Source organism: Cyprinodon variegatus, unplaced genomic scaffold, assembly GCF_000732505.1.
Source record: "Cyprinodon variegatus isolate N-32 unplaced genomic scaffold, C_variegatus-1.0 Scaffold500, whole genome shotgun sequence".
In the NCBI taxonomy this organism is placed as follows: Eukaryota; Metazoa; Chordata; class Actinopteri; order Cyprinodontiformes; family Cyprinodontidae; genus Cyprinodon; species Cyprinodon variegatus.
Genome location: NW_015150953.1, coordinates 229796 through 247413, shown reverse-complemented (window position 1 = coordinate 247413; position 17618 = coordinate 229796). Strand labels below are relative to the sequence as shown.

Here is a 17618-nt window from a genome sequence, read left to right as displayed (position 1 = left end):
ACCAACATAGGCCAATCAGCTAACCAGTATTTTCGCCCCTTCCCAAAATTACTTCAACCGAAGGTTTCCAGATGGATATGCGGAGCAAATCCATCTGGCGGAGTCAGGTTAGTTAATGGCAGCATCTCAGCTTATATTTCCCTCCAGTATGGAGTCGCAGCCGAACAGAACCAGACCAGATGAAGCTACTGTGATTAGGAAAAGTTGGTAGACCAAGTTAGAAGTTGAATCAACAAATAATACACAATGTGAAAATAGCTCTGTCTCCAGCATTGGTTGTCCAGGTAGCAAACACTTTTTCCTTCCACTCAATTTTCTATTGATGTGCTTGGATAAAGGGAAAACAGTTGTGATTGCTTCCAAAGAACCATCCACAGCACATGGTTACCACTTTTTCCTTCCGCTCAGCTTTCTAGCGACATGTTTCCTTTCTGTGAATAGCTTGCTTGCTTAGGAACGTTTTGCCGTCTTTTCTATAACTATGTTCTCCCTGACATGCTAATGTTTTTTTTTATATTAAAACCTTTTTTTATCAATGATTGTCACATTATTAGTAATAAATTAATGTGAACAGACTTACAGGTTTTTAACTGAACTTGAAACAAATGTAATCTGTTCCACCTTAAACTGCAGGAAAGCTCTAGAAATATAGACAACATTTAAGAACAGACTGGCTGCATCGTTCACGTTTGGTTTCTGTTTCTGCTTTCCTTTGTAGTATCCCCTTCAGGATGTGGACAATCCGAGGGCCGCGCTGCAATGTGCCCCCTCCCAGTGTTGTGAGTCCTTGCTCTCAGTACTCCTCTCTGCCTCTAGATGGAGCCAGCTCATTTCCTTAGCTACTCTGCTTCTTGTTTTAGCTTTCTTATCCTGCTTGTTTCTGCACTTTGTATTTTTTTTATATCAGTATTAAAACATTCCAAATATTTTGCACAAATTAATTTAGTGAATGATATTCAGAATCTACTGAGCCTTTTATGAGTTTTCCACTTTTTCAGCACAGAGACTCTGAATTTCTGTGCACACGGCCCGCGTCCCGTCGGACTTATCTCTCACCTTTAACGTTTGCACTTTCACCAGGCAACTATTTCGGATGGGCTGAGCCGCTGAGTATGTAACAGAACTTAATGGACCTCTTCCCCTGGCCAACCCTCACCCCTTTTTGCATGTCATAATATTCCTAAAATGTAATCTATAAGGTTTTCTTACATTTTCTAACATTTCTGCAGCCTAACCAATATTATCCCTTGCTGTCCTCCTTAATGCCCATTAACCCTTTCATTCCCCACCAAGCTGCTGGTTTATTATCATGTCATTTTGTTTTTTTATTATTCTAATGGTTTAGTAATTATCCTGGACAGAAAAGTCAGGATAATCTATTTTATGCACCCTTTTAATTTTGTTATTCCGTTCAAATCTGTGCTTAGAATTCTAAATACATTATTTTTCAAACTGAGGAAAGAGATTAGTTTTTTTTTTTGTTTTTTTTGTTTTTGTTTCTTGTTTTAAAGAAATCAAAACTTTATAATATTTAAAAATTTATATAATAGAGTTTCCCATCAGCCAGTCCATGGTCATTCATTTTGGTCACCAGTTAAATTCTTGGTTCATCCCTAGAAATAGGAGCACATTTTCACTGTTCAGTTTAAGTTTGCATAATATTTTCATAAATAAAAGCCAAACTAATAAAAAAATTTCTTTGTTTAGTTCCTAAACAGCAGCTTTAAGCCTTAAGAATGATTGAAATACTGTAAAACTAAGAAGTTCGGGTAGTTTCGGTCTAATATTGTCTGATAAAAGCTCTGCTTCAGCTCATCTTCAGTCATCTGAGGACACTGAGTTAAAACATTTGTTGCCTCTAATAAAACGGGGTCCTTAGTGTAGAGTGATGCTGGTCTCTGTTTACCCTGCTTAAAATCTGCTAGATTACATCAGGCTGCTACCTGGTAACCCATTACAGCTCCTTTATTATTTATTTGTTTTACATTTTTGTTAAAGATTTGCTCCTAAATCCTTTTTTTTTTTTGGGGGGTGTTGTTGCATCTAAGAATCTTGTTTAACAACCAGTTCCTTATTCATCCCTGCTATTATAAATGAAAAACAGGTTAAAGTTTTTGCAGATGAACGCAGACGCCGCCTGTCGGCGACATATCCTGCTGTTTGATTCGTTGTTGCATGGTGGCAACCGGACCCGCATACCTTTTCAGATGTGCTTGTCAGCATCCCCAAACACTTTCCTTTGCTGAGCCCGTTTCATCACCTCAGACTTGATTTAAAAAAAGTCCAACTAAAACACTTCCTGACTTTTTTCTCACATATAGACACGTGGAGCTTCTGAAAGTCTTCCTCTCTTATCGTTTATCGTCCTGTTGCAGCTTTGGATGACCAGGACAGTGCCGTGGACGACAGGGACAGCGACTACCGCAGTGAGACCAGCAACAGTCTGCCGCCGCGGTACCACACCACGGCCCAGCCCAACTCCTCCATGCACCAGTTCCCCATGGGGCCTCGTCCGCAGCAGCTGCCGGACTGCTGCACCGACTCTGTCCACAGTTTGGATCTGGACTACAGGGACCAGAGAGGAAGCAGGTAGAGCTGGGTATAAACTGTGTCCCTGAAAAACACCCATTCAGTCAGCGAGGGATTCTTTTAGACATTCGAATGTGAGAGAAAATCACAAAAAAATGACGTCCTGTGCTATGATTTTAAAACAATTGGTTTGCATGATGATTACAAAAATACTATCATCGCTCACTTTCTGTATGACGTCAAATTTCTGCGTTTTTGATTAAAATCTTAATTAGATTATGACCTATTGCATAATTTATTAATTTAGTTCAAAAAGTGATTATTTATAGAGATGGAGGTAAAGCATACTTTATTTCTAATTTTCTTGTACATCGCTTCAACTGGAAGAGGACCAAAAAAAAAGTTTTGGTCCTTGAAAGAATTAAAACAAGATAACCTGAAGGATATTAATTTAGAAGAAATGGGATTTTATTCCTTTTTTCACAGGAAAGACTGCTAACATGAAACTCGTTGAACTGAAAGATTAATATGGATTATGTTCCATTACTGAAATAAAGTGTTGTAAAAAGTTTTAAACAAAAAAAGTTTTGAAAGTAACTTTCCGTAAAAATTAAAAAAAATATCCACTGGACTTGGTTTCCAAGATTTGAAGACGTTTCTCCACCTCTCCAGGAAGCTTTCTCAATTCAAATGTCTGGATCCGCAGTGAGTTTGAGTCTTTATATAGACGAGGGCTTGTATCGCTTGGAAACATGCAAATGGTAACCGATGAATGGGTCGTTTGGTTCAATTGTTAGCCTGTAATACCTGAAACCTGTCTATGATTGTTAAGAGTCGGTCGTTAACAATTATAGACAGGTTTCAGGTATTACAGGAGACAATCTCTCCTTAACGGCAATCTCCCCCCTTTAACGACCTACCCTCAGAATCATAGCGCCCCACACTTGGGGAACCACTGGGCTAGAAGTAGAGAGAAAGTAATCTGTAAAACTCAAATTTGAAAGAGCACAATTCATAAAATTAAAAAAAGGAAAACATAAAATATGTTCAATAAAAATGCCACTGGCAAAAAATAAAATATGAGAAATAATTTTGGAGACAAAATTAATTTGAAATAAAATCATACTCTTAAAACTTCTTTTTTAAAAGTTTTTTTTTTCTATTTACAAAATGTGTTCGCAACAAAACCCAATGAAACAAAATTCCCTCCACAGTAAACTACTGAAGGTCAGTGCTGATAAAAAAAACTGCATGAACGTTAAGTTGAGTGGAAGGAGAAAAAAAACATCAGCAGCCTTAAAATTATCAGCATGATAAATTAATAAATGTAGACTTTCTGAAGATGATTATGTATTTTACATCCTATGTGCCAATACTTTGTTGGGGCTCCATTTACATGAATTAATAACTGCTGAGGTGTTAAGAAATTTAGGTTCAATCCCAGCCCTCAGGTGTCACTCATTTCCCTCTATATATCAGTTTAAACCTTTTTTCTGACTTGGCCGAACCAGTGGATAAACACCAGCAGATGGCAGGGCTCCCCAAATTATCACTACCCGTAAAAACCTCTGAGTGGACCTCCAGCAGATTGGCTCTTGTTTTTCTTCAGACTTTAAATGCCTAAACTGCTCTGCAATTATCCAGTCATTTTATTCCCTAGCCTTTGTAAGACACTTCTGCCTCAGGCGTTGCTTAACACAGTGAATTGGACAGTTGTCAAAGTCCTAAATGTGTGGCTTAAAATACTTGAGTTGAGCTATAGTTCACATCTCGTCTTTCTTTCTCCAACTCTTAAATAGGCTTTCCTTTCAGATCGTTCCTCATGGATGTTATCCCTTTTTGAATTAAAATTTTTTTCTTCCACTCAACTTTCCACTGATGTAACCTGAAACAGCCAGCATAGTAGTGACCAATCATTGTCTGTTCAACAAAAGTCAGCAGCCTTTTCCGTGGTTTTGTAGATCATAACATTTCTATAAAAGTCGTCAAACTTTTTAATGATATACTAATCCATTGAAATGCTGCCAAAGTACAGAGAGTCACTGCAATGGTTAAGATTTAGCACTTCTACCTTTAACAGTGGAACAAATCAGGCAGTCATCGCCTTCTGCCAGTCTGGCTTCATATAAAAGATTTAGCTCCAAAAGGGAAAGGATATGGAGTATGGGAGAAAATGATAGAAATGCTATTGGTTAATTAAATTCTGAGATTGCCTCAAATCTGCCTGTGCTCACTGATAGCGAGCTGATCCGGCTAATTCTGCTTTAGAAAACCGGGGTAAAGAATGGGACTGCAGCCAGAGCTTTGTCTTTGTTTCATTTCTTCTAAGAATCTGTTGCTAAAACTCTGGTAGTTTGAAAAGCTTTCGCTCTTGGTTTTCATTATCTGGTAAACTGAAAGCCTCGTTGTGACGCTCCCTCAGGGAGCAAGTTAGCGGCTGATGCAGGCTGCTCTCTTTAGGAATTGTAAAATTATGGACTAAATGTCATATGCTGGTCGTTTAGCTTCATCACCATGGAGACTAATGAAATAGAGGGTTTAGGGAGCTGTTACATGTGGCAGCTGTTGTGGACATTTGACAACGTCTAAACTAGTTTAGGCTCTTGCAAACAGAGTGACTCCTAATCTCTTCCAACATAAAACAGAATAACGAACCTATAAAATACACAACAATGGTGGAATATGCTTCTATATTTCTATATCATTGCATGCAGTTTTCCTGTGTACATTTCTTCTTAATATTCATACTGTCTAACTTTTTTTTTTTTGTCTTCAATTTTTTCTTTTTTCCATTTGCTTTCCTTTTGTCTTCCTTACTGTTCCCAAACCCATGTTTTATTTTAAAACTGTTCCTTTTACCTTTAAAAGCTCTTTAAACCAGAAGGGAAGAGTTAGAATTATACCTGTAGATTCTGGGATGGGGTTTGAAGAGTGGGAAAACAAATACAAAGGACGATCAAAGCCCAGGCTCAGTGACTTCTTAGATGAAGAGGAAGACAGCGTAATCTTTCGAATGGGCAGACCTTACCCACAGCCGGCAAGAGAGCCAGTTAGTCACAAAACAGTGCGGGCTGCCACATATCCCGAAGGGTATGACACAATTGACAGGCGGAGAAAGAAAAGAATAACAGATCCGAGAGGACTTCTTGATAAGCAGCGAGAAGAGAGCTCTGTATCTCACTTTGCACCGCTTCAGGAAAAAAAAGGGGAGCCGTTTCTGCGAAGGGTAGCAGAGATGCAGGAAGAAGAGGAGCATTTCACAACCTCTTCTTGCCTTAGGCCGCACAAGGACGGGCTTCTCTACAAAACAAGGATGTGGGCCAAAAACGACCTGGACAATACTTTAGAGAATTATGTAGCATATAAAAAAGGGTATGATAGTAGACCGAGGGCAAGGTTTGACTTTGAATTTGAGAATGGTAAGGATCCCCCCTACCCTTCAGGCGTTGATAAAGATGATCATTATATTGACTTTGTGGGTGAAGACTTCTACTCAGACAATGCAAGGCTTTGCAAGGACCATCATTCGTATGAGAGCTACACGGATTATGACCAGACGCTTCGGGAAAAGAAGTGTGGCAAATCTAAAACAGGAGGATGGGCTTCTGAGGCAATACTCTCCCCTGTAGAGGAGCCGGTCGATGAATATGTTGACCCGATGGATGAGCTGCAGTGTCTTGTTGAAACAGTATCTGAATATCTTGCTGAAAAAGAAGAGGAAATTAGCAAATATGGATCCCTTCCTAAATCAAGCAAATCAAGGCTATCATCCCAAGGTAGTAATAGAACGGATTCATTTGGAGAAGAGCAGAGTGTTTCAAAGGATTGTAAAGGAGAAACCCAAATCCAAGCTGAATCTGATCATGGTATTTCAGGTGTAAAAAATGCAATGAGCTCATTGTTTTGCTCCATTACCGACAAAGTTGGAGGAGGCCTCAAACAACCTGCTTCAGCTCCCCAACCATCATCTCCCCTACCTGCGCAGTCTGGAATAACACGGCTTCTGTCTTTTATTCCCACTAAGGCAAATAGCACTGCTCCAGTAGCAGTTGTATCTCCAGTAGAAACTTCTCCAAAAAAGTCATTCAGCACTCTGCCTTATCAGCCTCCACAGAACAAAACAACAGATGCTCAAGAAACAGGAACTGCCATAAGAGGTAAAACTCAAAGAAATAATGGAGAACATTCACCTGAGGTCCTGACTCAGCCCCAAAATGAGACAGGAAACTCGGTCTTAGGTAAACTGAATCCTTTAAAGCTGTTCTCAGGTGGGGGAGGTGGTATCCCTGCTGAATCAAAGCAAGAAGAGTCTAAATATTCCCAAGGACATATTCAGCCAGACAGAATTATGGTTGATAAATCCATTTATCAAAGTAAACAGTCAATGAGAGACAATGATTATGATATGAAATCACTCAGGTTAGGAAGTTCGTCTCATGAAAATGACGAGAATTTATGCTGGAAACAAAATCCAGAGAGCTCAGAACAAAATAAAAATGCTCCAGAACCTCAAAGATCTACCTTCCAGACTCAAAACACTGGGTTTTTTAGCCCTTTTAGGAAATCACTGAGTTCCCTGATTCCACCAGCCATTCCTATTGTGCCTCAAAGCACTCCCCCTGTGGCAGTATATCCAGTGTTTCGAGCTAACGAGAACCCCCAGCCAGGCAAACCAGTAGGGAACCACTCAGCAAGTGGTACGACTAAACTACCTTTCCAACCCCCAGTCAATCCCAAATCTGGTAAAGTAGTTACTGGATTTTTGGGGTTTTCATCCACTGAAGACACAGATGCCTCTGCGACAGCACAGAATTATCCACAAGAACATCACAATCCAGTTTCAGCCTACTCTACTTCTACCATGCAACAACAAAACACTGAAAAGGGCTGGTTTTCTAGCATGTTTGATCCCTCCTCCAATCCTGCTGGTTCAAACCAGAAGTCTAGAATGCCAAATGACCAACAACATACCTCAAATCAGAAACCAACAAGAGCTCCTCATGGAACACAGTCTCAAAGCCCCAGTCAGCCTGGATCACAGCATTTCAGCACAACCCCTTTGAGACGAAGCTCAGTCGAAGGCATTCATCAAATGGACTCTAATCAACACAAACAAGGACTGCTATCTGGACTACTGAATTTTGGGTCTACTAGTGACATGACTTGCAGTTTGCCGCTGCAGGCAAGCAATCCACCTCCACAACAAAGTTGTACCACTCCACAGAGAGGTGGCCTTCTGTCAGGGCTATTGAAATTTTCATCAACAGAAAATATACAACAAAATCAGAACACTGCAGAAGCAGAAAAGCCAAGGGTAATAAGTGGCAGTAATCCTGGGCAGCAGCAGACATATGGTGAAACTCGGCAAACACAACCTCAACCAAAAAGCTTACTTTCTGGCTTCCTTAAATTGGCCTCAACCGAGAATACGCAAGCAACTCCTCAGCTAGATGGTGATCAACACCAGCAAACCAGTGATGCACAGAAAACTCAAGGACTTCTTGGGGGTATGAAGAACAGAACAATGAGCCAGCAAGAAAAAGTTCAAGAAACCTATAAACCAGGCTTTACTCGACAACAAACTGTTCCACTTCAGAAACCATTACAACAAGGGGGACTTTTCTCTGGTCTTTTCAAATTTACTTCAGCTGAGAGGATAGATAAACAAAATCAACCATCAGCACAGCAGCATGAAATTCCCCTCACTAAATCCAGTCATGAACAGCTAAGACAAAAAGATTTTAGAATTTCTAGCCAAAGTCCACCTCAAAATAATACGACAGAAACGGGTCAAGAAAGTAGTAGCAGTATTCCATTCACTGGACTATTTAAATCTTCATCAGAAAATAGGATTCAGCAGAAGCAACAGACAAGCACACATGAGACCCGAGTAAATCATCAAGTCAAAGTACCTGGTAGCCATCATACCCCAGTACAGATAGAGGCTACAACTCAATCAGGAGTGATATCAGGGTTGTTCAACAAGTTAACCAAATCCTCAGAAAGCACAGACCTGACTTGTCAAAAATCAGCAGAAAAACCAATGCAAGCAAGTGACGCTATGTCTCCATTCGCAAAGCCATTATCACACCAAAACCGTGTACTTCATTCTCTTCCCAATGTAAAACAACCCTCCTTGCAAGAAAATATCGATAAAGATAAAAGGATTCAAAACCTTGCTCAACCCTGTGATAGTCAAACAAAAAGTAGTGGTAAGGATACGGAGCAACTGACATCATTGACCAACACAACAGGTTTAACTTCAGAGTTGATCAAAAGAACTACCACAGACTTTGTAAATGAAAGGTTGGAAAGATCAGCTCCTGTCTACCTGAATCCAGGACAAAGTAGACATGCTTTACTTAGTACACCAGTGGCAATTCATGATGGAAGTTTAGACCTGAGAACATCAGCTGCTTTTGCAAGATCTCTTCAAAGTCAGACAACAAACTACTCATTTAGCACAGACAATCTATCACAGTTATACTACTCTCACTCACTTTCATCAAATAACCCAATGGCTTATAGTACAGGAAATATTCACTACCATTTGGAAAGCCGTACGGTTTCTCCAGTCATGACCCCGGGGGCATTTAAAGGTGAAACCCTCCCTTCTTTCTTTGAGGGAGCACATCAGAACCTTTACCAAAGTAATTTTTCTGAGTATGGGATAAGTCCCTCATATGATGAGAACCAGTGGATCCGTGAAAGCGCCCTTTGGCAGCAGTTTCTGAATGAGTCCTCAAACTACAACCTTCAAGGTGAAGATCAGGGGTACAAGCAAAACTGTGAAGGTATGCCAGAATATAGAGTTCATTGTAGATATTCAGATATTAATCAGTCAGTGAATGATACTCTTTGGCAAAATGTTGCCTGTCATGACAAACAAATGGAATCACATGCAGTTGAAGGACCAAGAAATGAATACCTGTACCCCCAAAGAAAACTATGGAACAGTTATGATGACTTAGGAAATATTACCTGCCCCTTTAGTAAGGAAGCTGCTCTAAACTTAACAACTAACCAAGGTAATGCAAATTTTGGGAGAAGACATTCATTTAATGATGGTAGTTCTTACAGCTTGAATGGGGTCTATTATCATGAAGGTTATTATGAGGAAACTGCACCAAGCTTATCTTATTCAGCAAACTGGCAGAATGCAATGGAAAGGGAAAACATACAAAATGCTGACATGAATTACATAAGTCACCACAGTCACTATAATACTAACCGTAACTGTTCAGCAGGTGCAATTGGTGAAACAGAAGACTCACTGTACCTTGAAGATGCTGAATGGTATCAGCAATGGCTTTCTCTTTTGGAGCAAGGAATGTGGTGGCCAGCAGAAGATGGGGACTGTGGCTACTTTGTTTACACAGACCATGAATATATTTATGCTTTACTTACAGATGCAGCAGGTGAATATGTGTATGCCTGTACACCCGAAGGTGAATCATGGGATAATGGCCATACTCCAGATAGTCTCCCCAGTGCTTGGTTGCACGATGAAATGGTTTTGGTTTGTGGTTTTAAAATTCCACTTTACAATGAGGATGAACTTCTTTGGCTTCCTGGCAAAAACCACGGTGATCCTCAACTTCTTAATGCTCCCTTGGATTTGTCTGCTGCATACAGAAAAGGAAACCAGATAATGAATTTAAATCTTGAGCAGTTCTCTGAAATGTTTGAAAATTCATTTCTGTCTCAAGGACATCAGATGGATTGCACATCCTACAGGTTAAACAAAGTGAGGATGGACCCAAGACAACCTACTCATGGCTATCCAGATTACTGCCAAGATGTTATTGATCTTTCTTGTCCTAAAAGAGATCACACCAGCCTTTATTGGAACAGCCATGAAGTTAAAAAATTACTTGCTCAGAAAGTTTCTGTTTCTTTAAACTCTACTTCTGCTGGCAATTCACATCACCAGCGTCTTTACAAATGCTATCAACCGAGCCAACGGCGGCGTTCTTCTACTGCTGTGACAGTCAAACATGTAGATGATGTTTCAGAGGATGACTGGAGAAAAAGGGTGGCTTCAGTTGAAGAATTGCCTAATCGGCAGGTCAAAAAGATTTCCTCCCTAATATCATCTTTTGTGACAAAACCATCCCAAGTGGAGTTGAAAAAACCTGGGAATATGGACTCGGATCAAGCTGTGGGCAAACAAACTATAAACATTCTATCAACAGGTCTCCAAAATCTTAAGTCTAAGATTATTAAAGAAGACTCTGTTTCCGTTGTAACCCAGATCGAAAAAAGTAAACAAATACAGAGCCAAACTACATCACGTGGTAGAATTTTACCAACAGTTCCCTCAGTTGCTGAAGGCACTCAACCCCTAACAATTTCAAATACGACCTCACAGAAACCAAGACTTTCACGTCAGACTACGATGGAACAGCAAGCATCCCCCCCAACAAAGCCCAATTTTAACGTACCCTTTGCATCAAAAGAATCTCTTAATAAACCAACACAGCCTATCCTTGTAACAGATAAGCCATTGGATACAAAAACTGAAATAACACCTGAACAGTCACAGGGAGGCTTTGTGAGTTTTCTCAAGTCTGCTGTAGGCATGGATGAGACTAAACCAGATAGTCAGACAAATTCTCAGTCATCTGTTAATCTTCAAAGCAAGACTGGGAGTACTAATTCCTTATCAGATAGTAACACTGGAAATAAAGAGACTACAGGTGTGTCAAATATCTTTGGATCAATCGGTAGCTTATTTAGTAAAGAGCCCCCCCCACCGCCAACACAAAAACAGCAAATGAGATCTAGTGTTACAGAAGGTTCACTCTCATCTACATCTAAATCAAAGGATATTGAAAAACTGCAGACAGTTGACCAATGCGGCACATCTCAGCCAAGTAAAAGTATATCTGATGTTTTCTCGCCTAATTTATCCAAAGGTACTGAAACTAACAAACCAGCACTTAAAGGGCAAACAAAACAGGAGACAGAAACTAAAGCTTCCGGTGGACTTTTTGGATTGTCTATCGGAGATATCCTGGTAGGATCCTCAAATGATAGCTCAACATCACAGACACAAGCTAGCGCGCCGCAGGAAGAATCATTTGGTAAAACTATCTTTTCAATGTTTTCTGGGTCAAGTCCTCAACAGGCCGCACCTAAACCAGAACCCATACCTCAAACACATCCATCAAGTGCACCTCGACCACCTCCTCAACAAGAAACATTTGGTAAAGGTTTGTTATCAATGTTTGGAGGATCAACCACCCCCCAGCCACCTAACCATACCAAGCCTGACACTGAAACATCACAAAAGACAACCTTGCCTTTAAAAGACCCTCCGTCAACAGGATTTCTATCCATGTTTGGTGGGACAAGCACCCAACAGTCTCAACCTCAAAAAGAATCTTTTTTGGGGGGAATTGTACCTGGTTCAACAAGTTCATCTGAACGGTCACTGAAGGGACTATTTTCAGTGTTCAGTGATTCCAGCAATCAACAGCCTCAGCCATCAACCATTCCATCTCAGCAAAAAGTTGCTCAGTCACAAACTCAACAACAGCTGGATGCTCATACACAATCTAAGCCACAAGAACACTCTCAACCACAAGAGCAGACTGCCACCTCTGTTCTTGGAGGTTTGTTAGGAGGCTTATCTGGCTCGAATGACAGTCCGAGAAAAAATTTGTTTTCCTTATTTAGTGGCCCAACACCAGGTTTTGGTGCGAACATTTCCTCTACCTCAGCGACTATGTCAGCCCCACAAAAAACATCCAACTCATTAGTTGGTCAAAAAGAACCCAAACAGGGATTATCAGAAACATCTGACTTTAGTGGCCATTGTCGAGAAAGAGCAGATTCAGGGAGTAAATCCGTCAATATTTCAACTGAACTGCATGTTACCATGCCAAAAGACATTACTTCAACTAGCCAGAACTCCAGTAAGAACGAGACCATAGTTGCTACATCTGAAACATTAAGATTAGATTGTGTTGGCATGCATAATCAAGCTATTTCAGGAAGTGCAGCCAAGGATTCTGCACCTGCTACAGAACCCTCAGCTCCTGGTATATTTTCGACTCTGACTGGATCAGGCCCTCCTCCCCCTCATTCTGTGGGACTTAGTTCAGAAGATCCGGGAAAAGGTTTGCTTTCTTTATTTTCTACACCCAGCTCTGAACCTCCCAGCAGCCAAACAAGACCTTTACCTCCAGAATCTTTACAAGCATCTTCAGGCTCCAAGGAGCCACCAGTCAAAGGATTATTCTCTATGTTTGGAGGTTCTTCCCCTGAGCCCTCCTCCCAGCCTGTAGGCTCACTGTTGGGGGCAATGTTTGGAGGGTCTTCATCTCAAACTACCACCTCACAGACTGGGGGATCTTTACTTGGAGGTTTATTTGGAGGCTCTGCTCCCCAAACTGTTCCCCAGGTTAGTCCTGCTAAGATTGGTGGTGCTATTCCTCATTCTACAGGACCACAGACAGGGCCATCACTACTTGGGGGCTTATTTGGTGGATCTGGTCCTCAGCTTGCTGGATCTCAGACTTCTATTTTAGGTGGACTTTTTGGAAACTCTGCACCATCATCTACAGTGCCTCAGACAAGTGGGTCCAATTCAGCAACTCAAAACAAAAGTTCTTTACTGGAAGGGGTGTTAGATGGATCATCTTCCCAAGCTGCCAACACTGCCCACTCCCCAGCAAACACTGGTTCCTCTTTTCTAAGTGACACCTTACCAGGAGATGGCACTAATGTTGCTTCTAGTAAAGCTGTGCTTTCAGTAGTTGGTGGATCTGCTCCTGCTAGTGCACCTACTGAAACTAGTCAAAACAGTTCTGAAAGCAAACCATCAGTGTATGTTGAAACAGGTGAAAATAATACTTCTACCAAATGTACCGAACATAAGGAACCACAAAAGAAGTCTAGTCTTGAGATCAGTGTATCCACAACTGACACTAATATCACAGATGAATTAGTTTGTCAAAGAAATGAAAAACCAGCCTCTTCAATGGAAGATTATCAGTCTAAACAATTGGAACTTTGCACCAAACCACAATCTGAACCTATAAGTACTGCAACTCAAGATTGTGCACCACATAAAGTAGAAACAGAAACAGTGGAGCCTTTGCCAGTAAGTCCTGCTGTCCAGACCCAGCCTGAACCAGAAAAGTCATCTATTGATTCAGCAACTGACGCTGTAACCGGCTTCATGTCTTCATTGTTCAAACCAGCATCTCTTGCTTCCGAAGGTCCTCATCAGGCACAGCAGCAGCAGAAGAACTTGCCATTTGGAACAGGTTCTACTGGTCAAACTGGGGCATCACTGTTAGGGGGGATTTTTGGAGGGTCTAATACTCAGTCAGCGTCTCCCCAAACAGGGGGCTCTTTACTTGGAGGATTATTCAAAGGAGCTACTCCACAGCCTGGTCTGAAGACCACAACACCCGTCACTGGAGGATCATTATTAGGTGACATGTTTGGAGGAGGATCTGCTGCTAAACCATCATCTGCCTCAAGTGGTGGATCTTTACTGGGTGGGATGTTTGGAGGAACAGGGGCAGGAGTGACTTCCCAGGCAGGCGGTTCTCTGCTTGGAGGAATGTTTGGTGGCTCTGCTGGACAGGCTACAGGAACAGAAACTGGAGCTTCATTGCTGGGAGGCATAGGTGGATCTCTATTTGGTGGTTTGAGGCAACCACCTAAACAATCTGAATCCGAGTCGGCTAAGCCAAAGTGTGCTACTCCCCCAGCACCTGCTACAGCTACAGCTCCCGCTACAACTACAGCTCCCGCTACAGCTACAGCTCCCACTACAACTACAACTCCCGCTACATCTACAACTACTGCTACAGCTACAGCTACCAGTACTGGTACAACTGCAAAAGTTGCATCTTTAATTACTGCTACCTCTGCAACTGCTGAAACGGCTACCACAGCTGTGAAACTGGGTTCAGAGTTTGAAAATGAAAATGTTTTACCAGAGGTTATGCCATGTATTTCTGAGAGTGATTCTCATGAAACAACTGAAGCAGAGGTAATTAGCAGTAAGGAACTTGCTGCTGAAGCATCTTGTCACAAAGATTCTGGGGTTGCAAGTGAGTCAATCCATATTTCAAAAGACCTTACCAGCCAAATAGAAACCATTGAGCAAGAAACAACTGCAGATAATCATGTGATGCACGAGAAACCAATATTCATTAAGGAAGAACCCAACAGTAATGAAACCATGAAATCTATTCCTGTGCAGTTAGGTAAAACTACAGCTACCCCAACTGATGAGTCTTGTAAAGTTGAACAGCCTCCAACTAAATCCTTCTTGGGTTTAATATCTGGCCAGACTGAGACAGGAAGATCTCTTGGATCGTTATTTTCACCCGCGAATCCATCCGTTGTTTCATCATCACCTCCAACCGAAGGCGGCAGTGGCTTATTTTCAGGATTAAAATCCTTTTCTGGATCCCTATTTCAGGAAGAACACTCTGCTACAGGGAAACAAGAGCTAGCAGCATCATTATTTGGGGCAAAAATAAGTTTTCCATGGCAGACAGAGCCACCCAAGTCTAAAGCTTCCCAAGTTACAACTTCTCAACCCCAATCTATCAACAAGCCCACAAACGAACAAACAAATAGTGCACTAAAGGCTTCAACAGCTGATCCCCATAAAACCGAACTGGTAGGTGGTTCTACAGATGGCTTAGCAAACCCACAGATTTGCATCTCCACTCCTGATGTAGATCCTTCAGCATCCCAGACCCTAATGGACAAGGAAAGGCTTGTAGAAACAGACCCCTCTGCAGGTTCTGCCGCAGGAGTGCAGCTGGACAACCAATCCAAGATGGATCTATTGATTGAGAAAAGGCTAGTAAAAGCATAATAAGTGGTACCCCCTTTACCAATTATGCTGCATTGACAGCTTATGAGAATGTATTCCCTGTCCAGCTCTACAGTCCATTGTCTCTAGATTAGTACACTTTCTTCTATCCTCTCAAAACAGAACTCCAAATTATTTTATTCTATATGTGAATGTATGGAATAAGAGGACTGATAGGAAATGATTAGGATTGATTTCTTCCTGTATTTGACAATCCCATTGCTGTTTTGTCAAGACTGTTAAGACAATAGTTTGATATTGGAGTTCTGATTTGAAACCGTTTTCACAGTAAAAGTGTGTAGTATTTTCTCCCTGACTTTCCAACATTAAATCAGACGATAATGTTCTTGTTTGGGGTCTGCTATTATAATGGTTGCTAAATGCCAGAATAATAGGATTATTTATTTTTTTTTATTTCTTTTTTTATTTAAACCCAGAAGTTTAAGTATATATTGTTGCAGTCTTCTAGTATTGGTATTGATTAAGTATTTGGTAGAATAGTTGTCTAAAGCAACCTTTTTTGATTTAAGGTTTTGGGTTCCCACAATAGTTTGCTGGGATTTTACCCAAATTGTTCTCTTGACAGAGCTGCTGTCCTGCAGGCATGTTACTTAAAAAAATAAAATAAATAAAGGCTTTGCAAAGAATGTTTTAGTAAAACTGAGATCAGTACTTTAAGTCTTTAAAAAAACACCGACTTTGTACTTAAGCCACTTTGAGACCCATTTGTGATCCGATCTTTAACTTCCTGGCTATTGCTTTCAGACTTCGTTTTTTCCTTTATATTTATTTTTAAAGTAATTTTGACCCCATTTTAGCTTAATTTGAGCTTCATATTTTTCTCACATTATTCTGGCAAGTAGTAAATCATATTTTTTTACTCCTAACTGATCTAAAATATTAAAAGTTTGGTCTTATTTAATGTTGGACTGTCTTTTTATACGGTGTACATACATACCTGCTTCCAACTTGATGTTCTGCTGCCCTCTTTATTGTGATTCATCTGTGTTTTATCCCAAAAAAATTATGTCTATTCCTAAATGAAATAGGTGTGATGACTTTGAGCAGATTATCTCTGCATATTTCTGTACCCATTTGTGCTTCAGCACTTTTTCTGGAATTGTCTACTTAAAAATCAGCAAGAAAATAAGCAGATTTAATTATCATAAAATAATCTTTTATTTATTTAGATTTTTTAAAACCTTTAATTCTTTTCACCGCAATAACAGTGCGGTATTCATGCAATATAATGTTTCATTTTTCCAACCCACAGCAGCAAGGTTGGGTATCTCATTTAAGGCAGCTGGTCCTTAAAAAAATATAGTTGTTAAAGTTTCACTTTTTATGCACAAGGCTTTTAGCAGGTAAGTGAAATTTATAAGTAAGTTGAATTGTTTTAAGATTTAGATATTAAACATCGAACTACTATAATTTAACAACCCCTTTTAATCTGATTAGTTGTAGAGAAAGAAAAATGACAAATGCCATTTTCTGAATATTTTTCATACCTTTTTTACATCTGTAGTCCAGAGGAAAGTAATCGTTACGGGTCATCGGGGAACCTGAGCCAGACTAGCTCACAGCTGAGTGAGACTGGCCATGAGAGCACTGGAGGGTCTGAACTGGAAGAGTCTTTCCACTCCTACCACAGTATCGGCTTACATCCCTCCACTAACGGCCAACCTCGCCCCACTGGACATCTCCCCACCAACGGGCTCTCAACCGGCAGTAAGAAGGACGAGGATGTCCAGTGCCCTGGATTAATACGGGATTTAAAGAGCGACGCATCGGAAAAAGAAGCATCTAAACCCCAAAGGTAACGATTTTGTTGAGAGTCGCTATCGGTTTGTCTTAAACTGAAGGTGGAATGGTTGTGATGATGATGCTGCCTCTTCATCATAGATTCCATGATGGAGGCCCGCCGTTGCCTTTCTCCCCATCTAGAGTTCGTTGGTTGAAAGCCATCAACAAAGTGAGGGTTCAGCTCCGGGAGGTAAGCACTTCATCATCTGTTTGCATTCACTACACTCTGACACACTGGTTGAGTTTGACCTCTCTTGGTGTTTTAACATTTGACAGAATGTGCTGGAATATTTCCTGTGTGTAATTAATTTCCATTTTGATTGTATTTATTTATTTTTTGCTGAATAAATGTTTGCAAATGAAGCTGCTCTGAGTTGTCACAAGCTTTCCCGTCATATAAACTACTTTTACAGAAATATCCCAAGCATTTCATACT

The 17618-nt window shown here is 40.6% G+C and overlaps 1 protein-coding gene across 1 annotated transcript in view; it reads left to right on the top strand.

Moving 5' to 3' along the window:
* unc13b (unc-13 homolog B (C. elegans)) overlaps positions 1 to 17618 on the top strand; it is a 148154-nt gene that overhangs the window by 52014 nt on the left and 78522 nt on the right. The window contains exons 7-10 of the mRNA XM_015390447.1: positions 719 to 779; positions 2376 to 2589; positions 16905 to 17195; positions 17282 to 17372. Coding sequence (XP_015245933.1) covers positions 719 to 779; positions 2376 to 2589; positions 16905 to 17195; positions 17282 to 17372 — 657 coding nt within the window. The remainder of the gene's footprint in view (positions 1 to 718; positions 780 to 2375; positions 2590 to 16904; positions 17196 to 17281; positions 17373 to 17618) is intronic.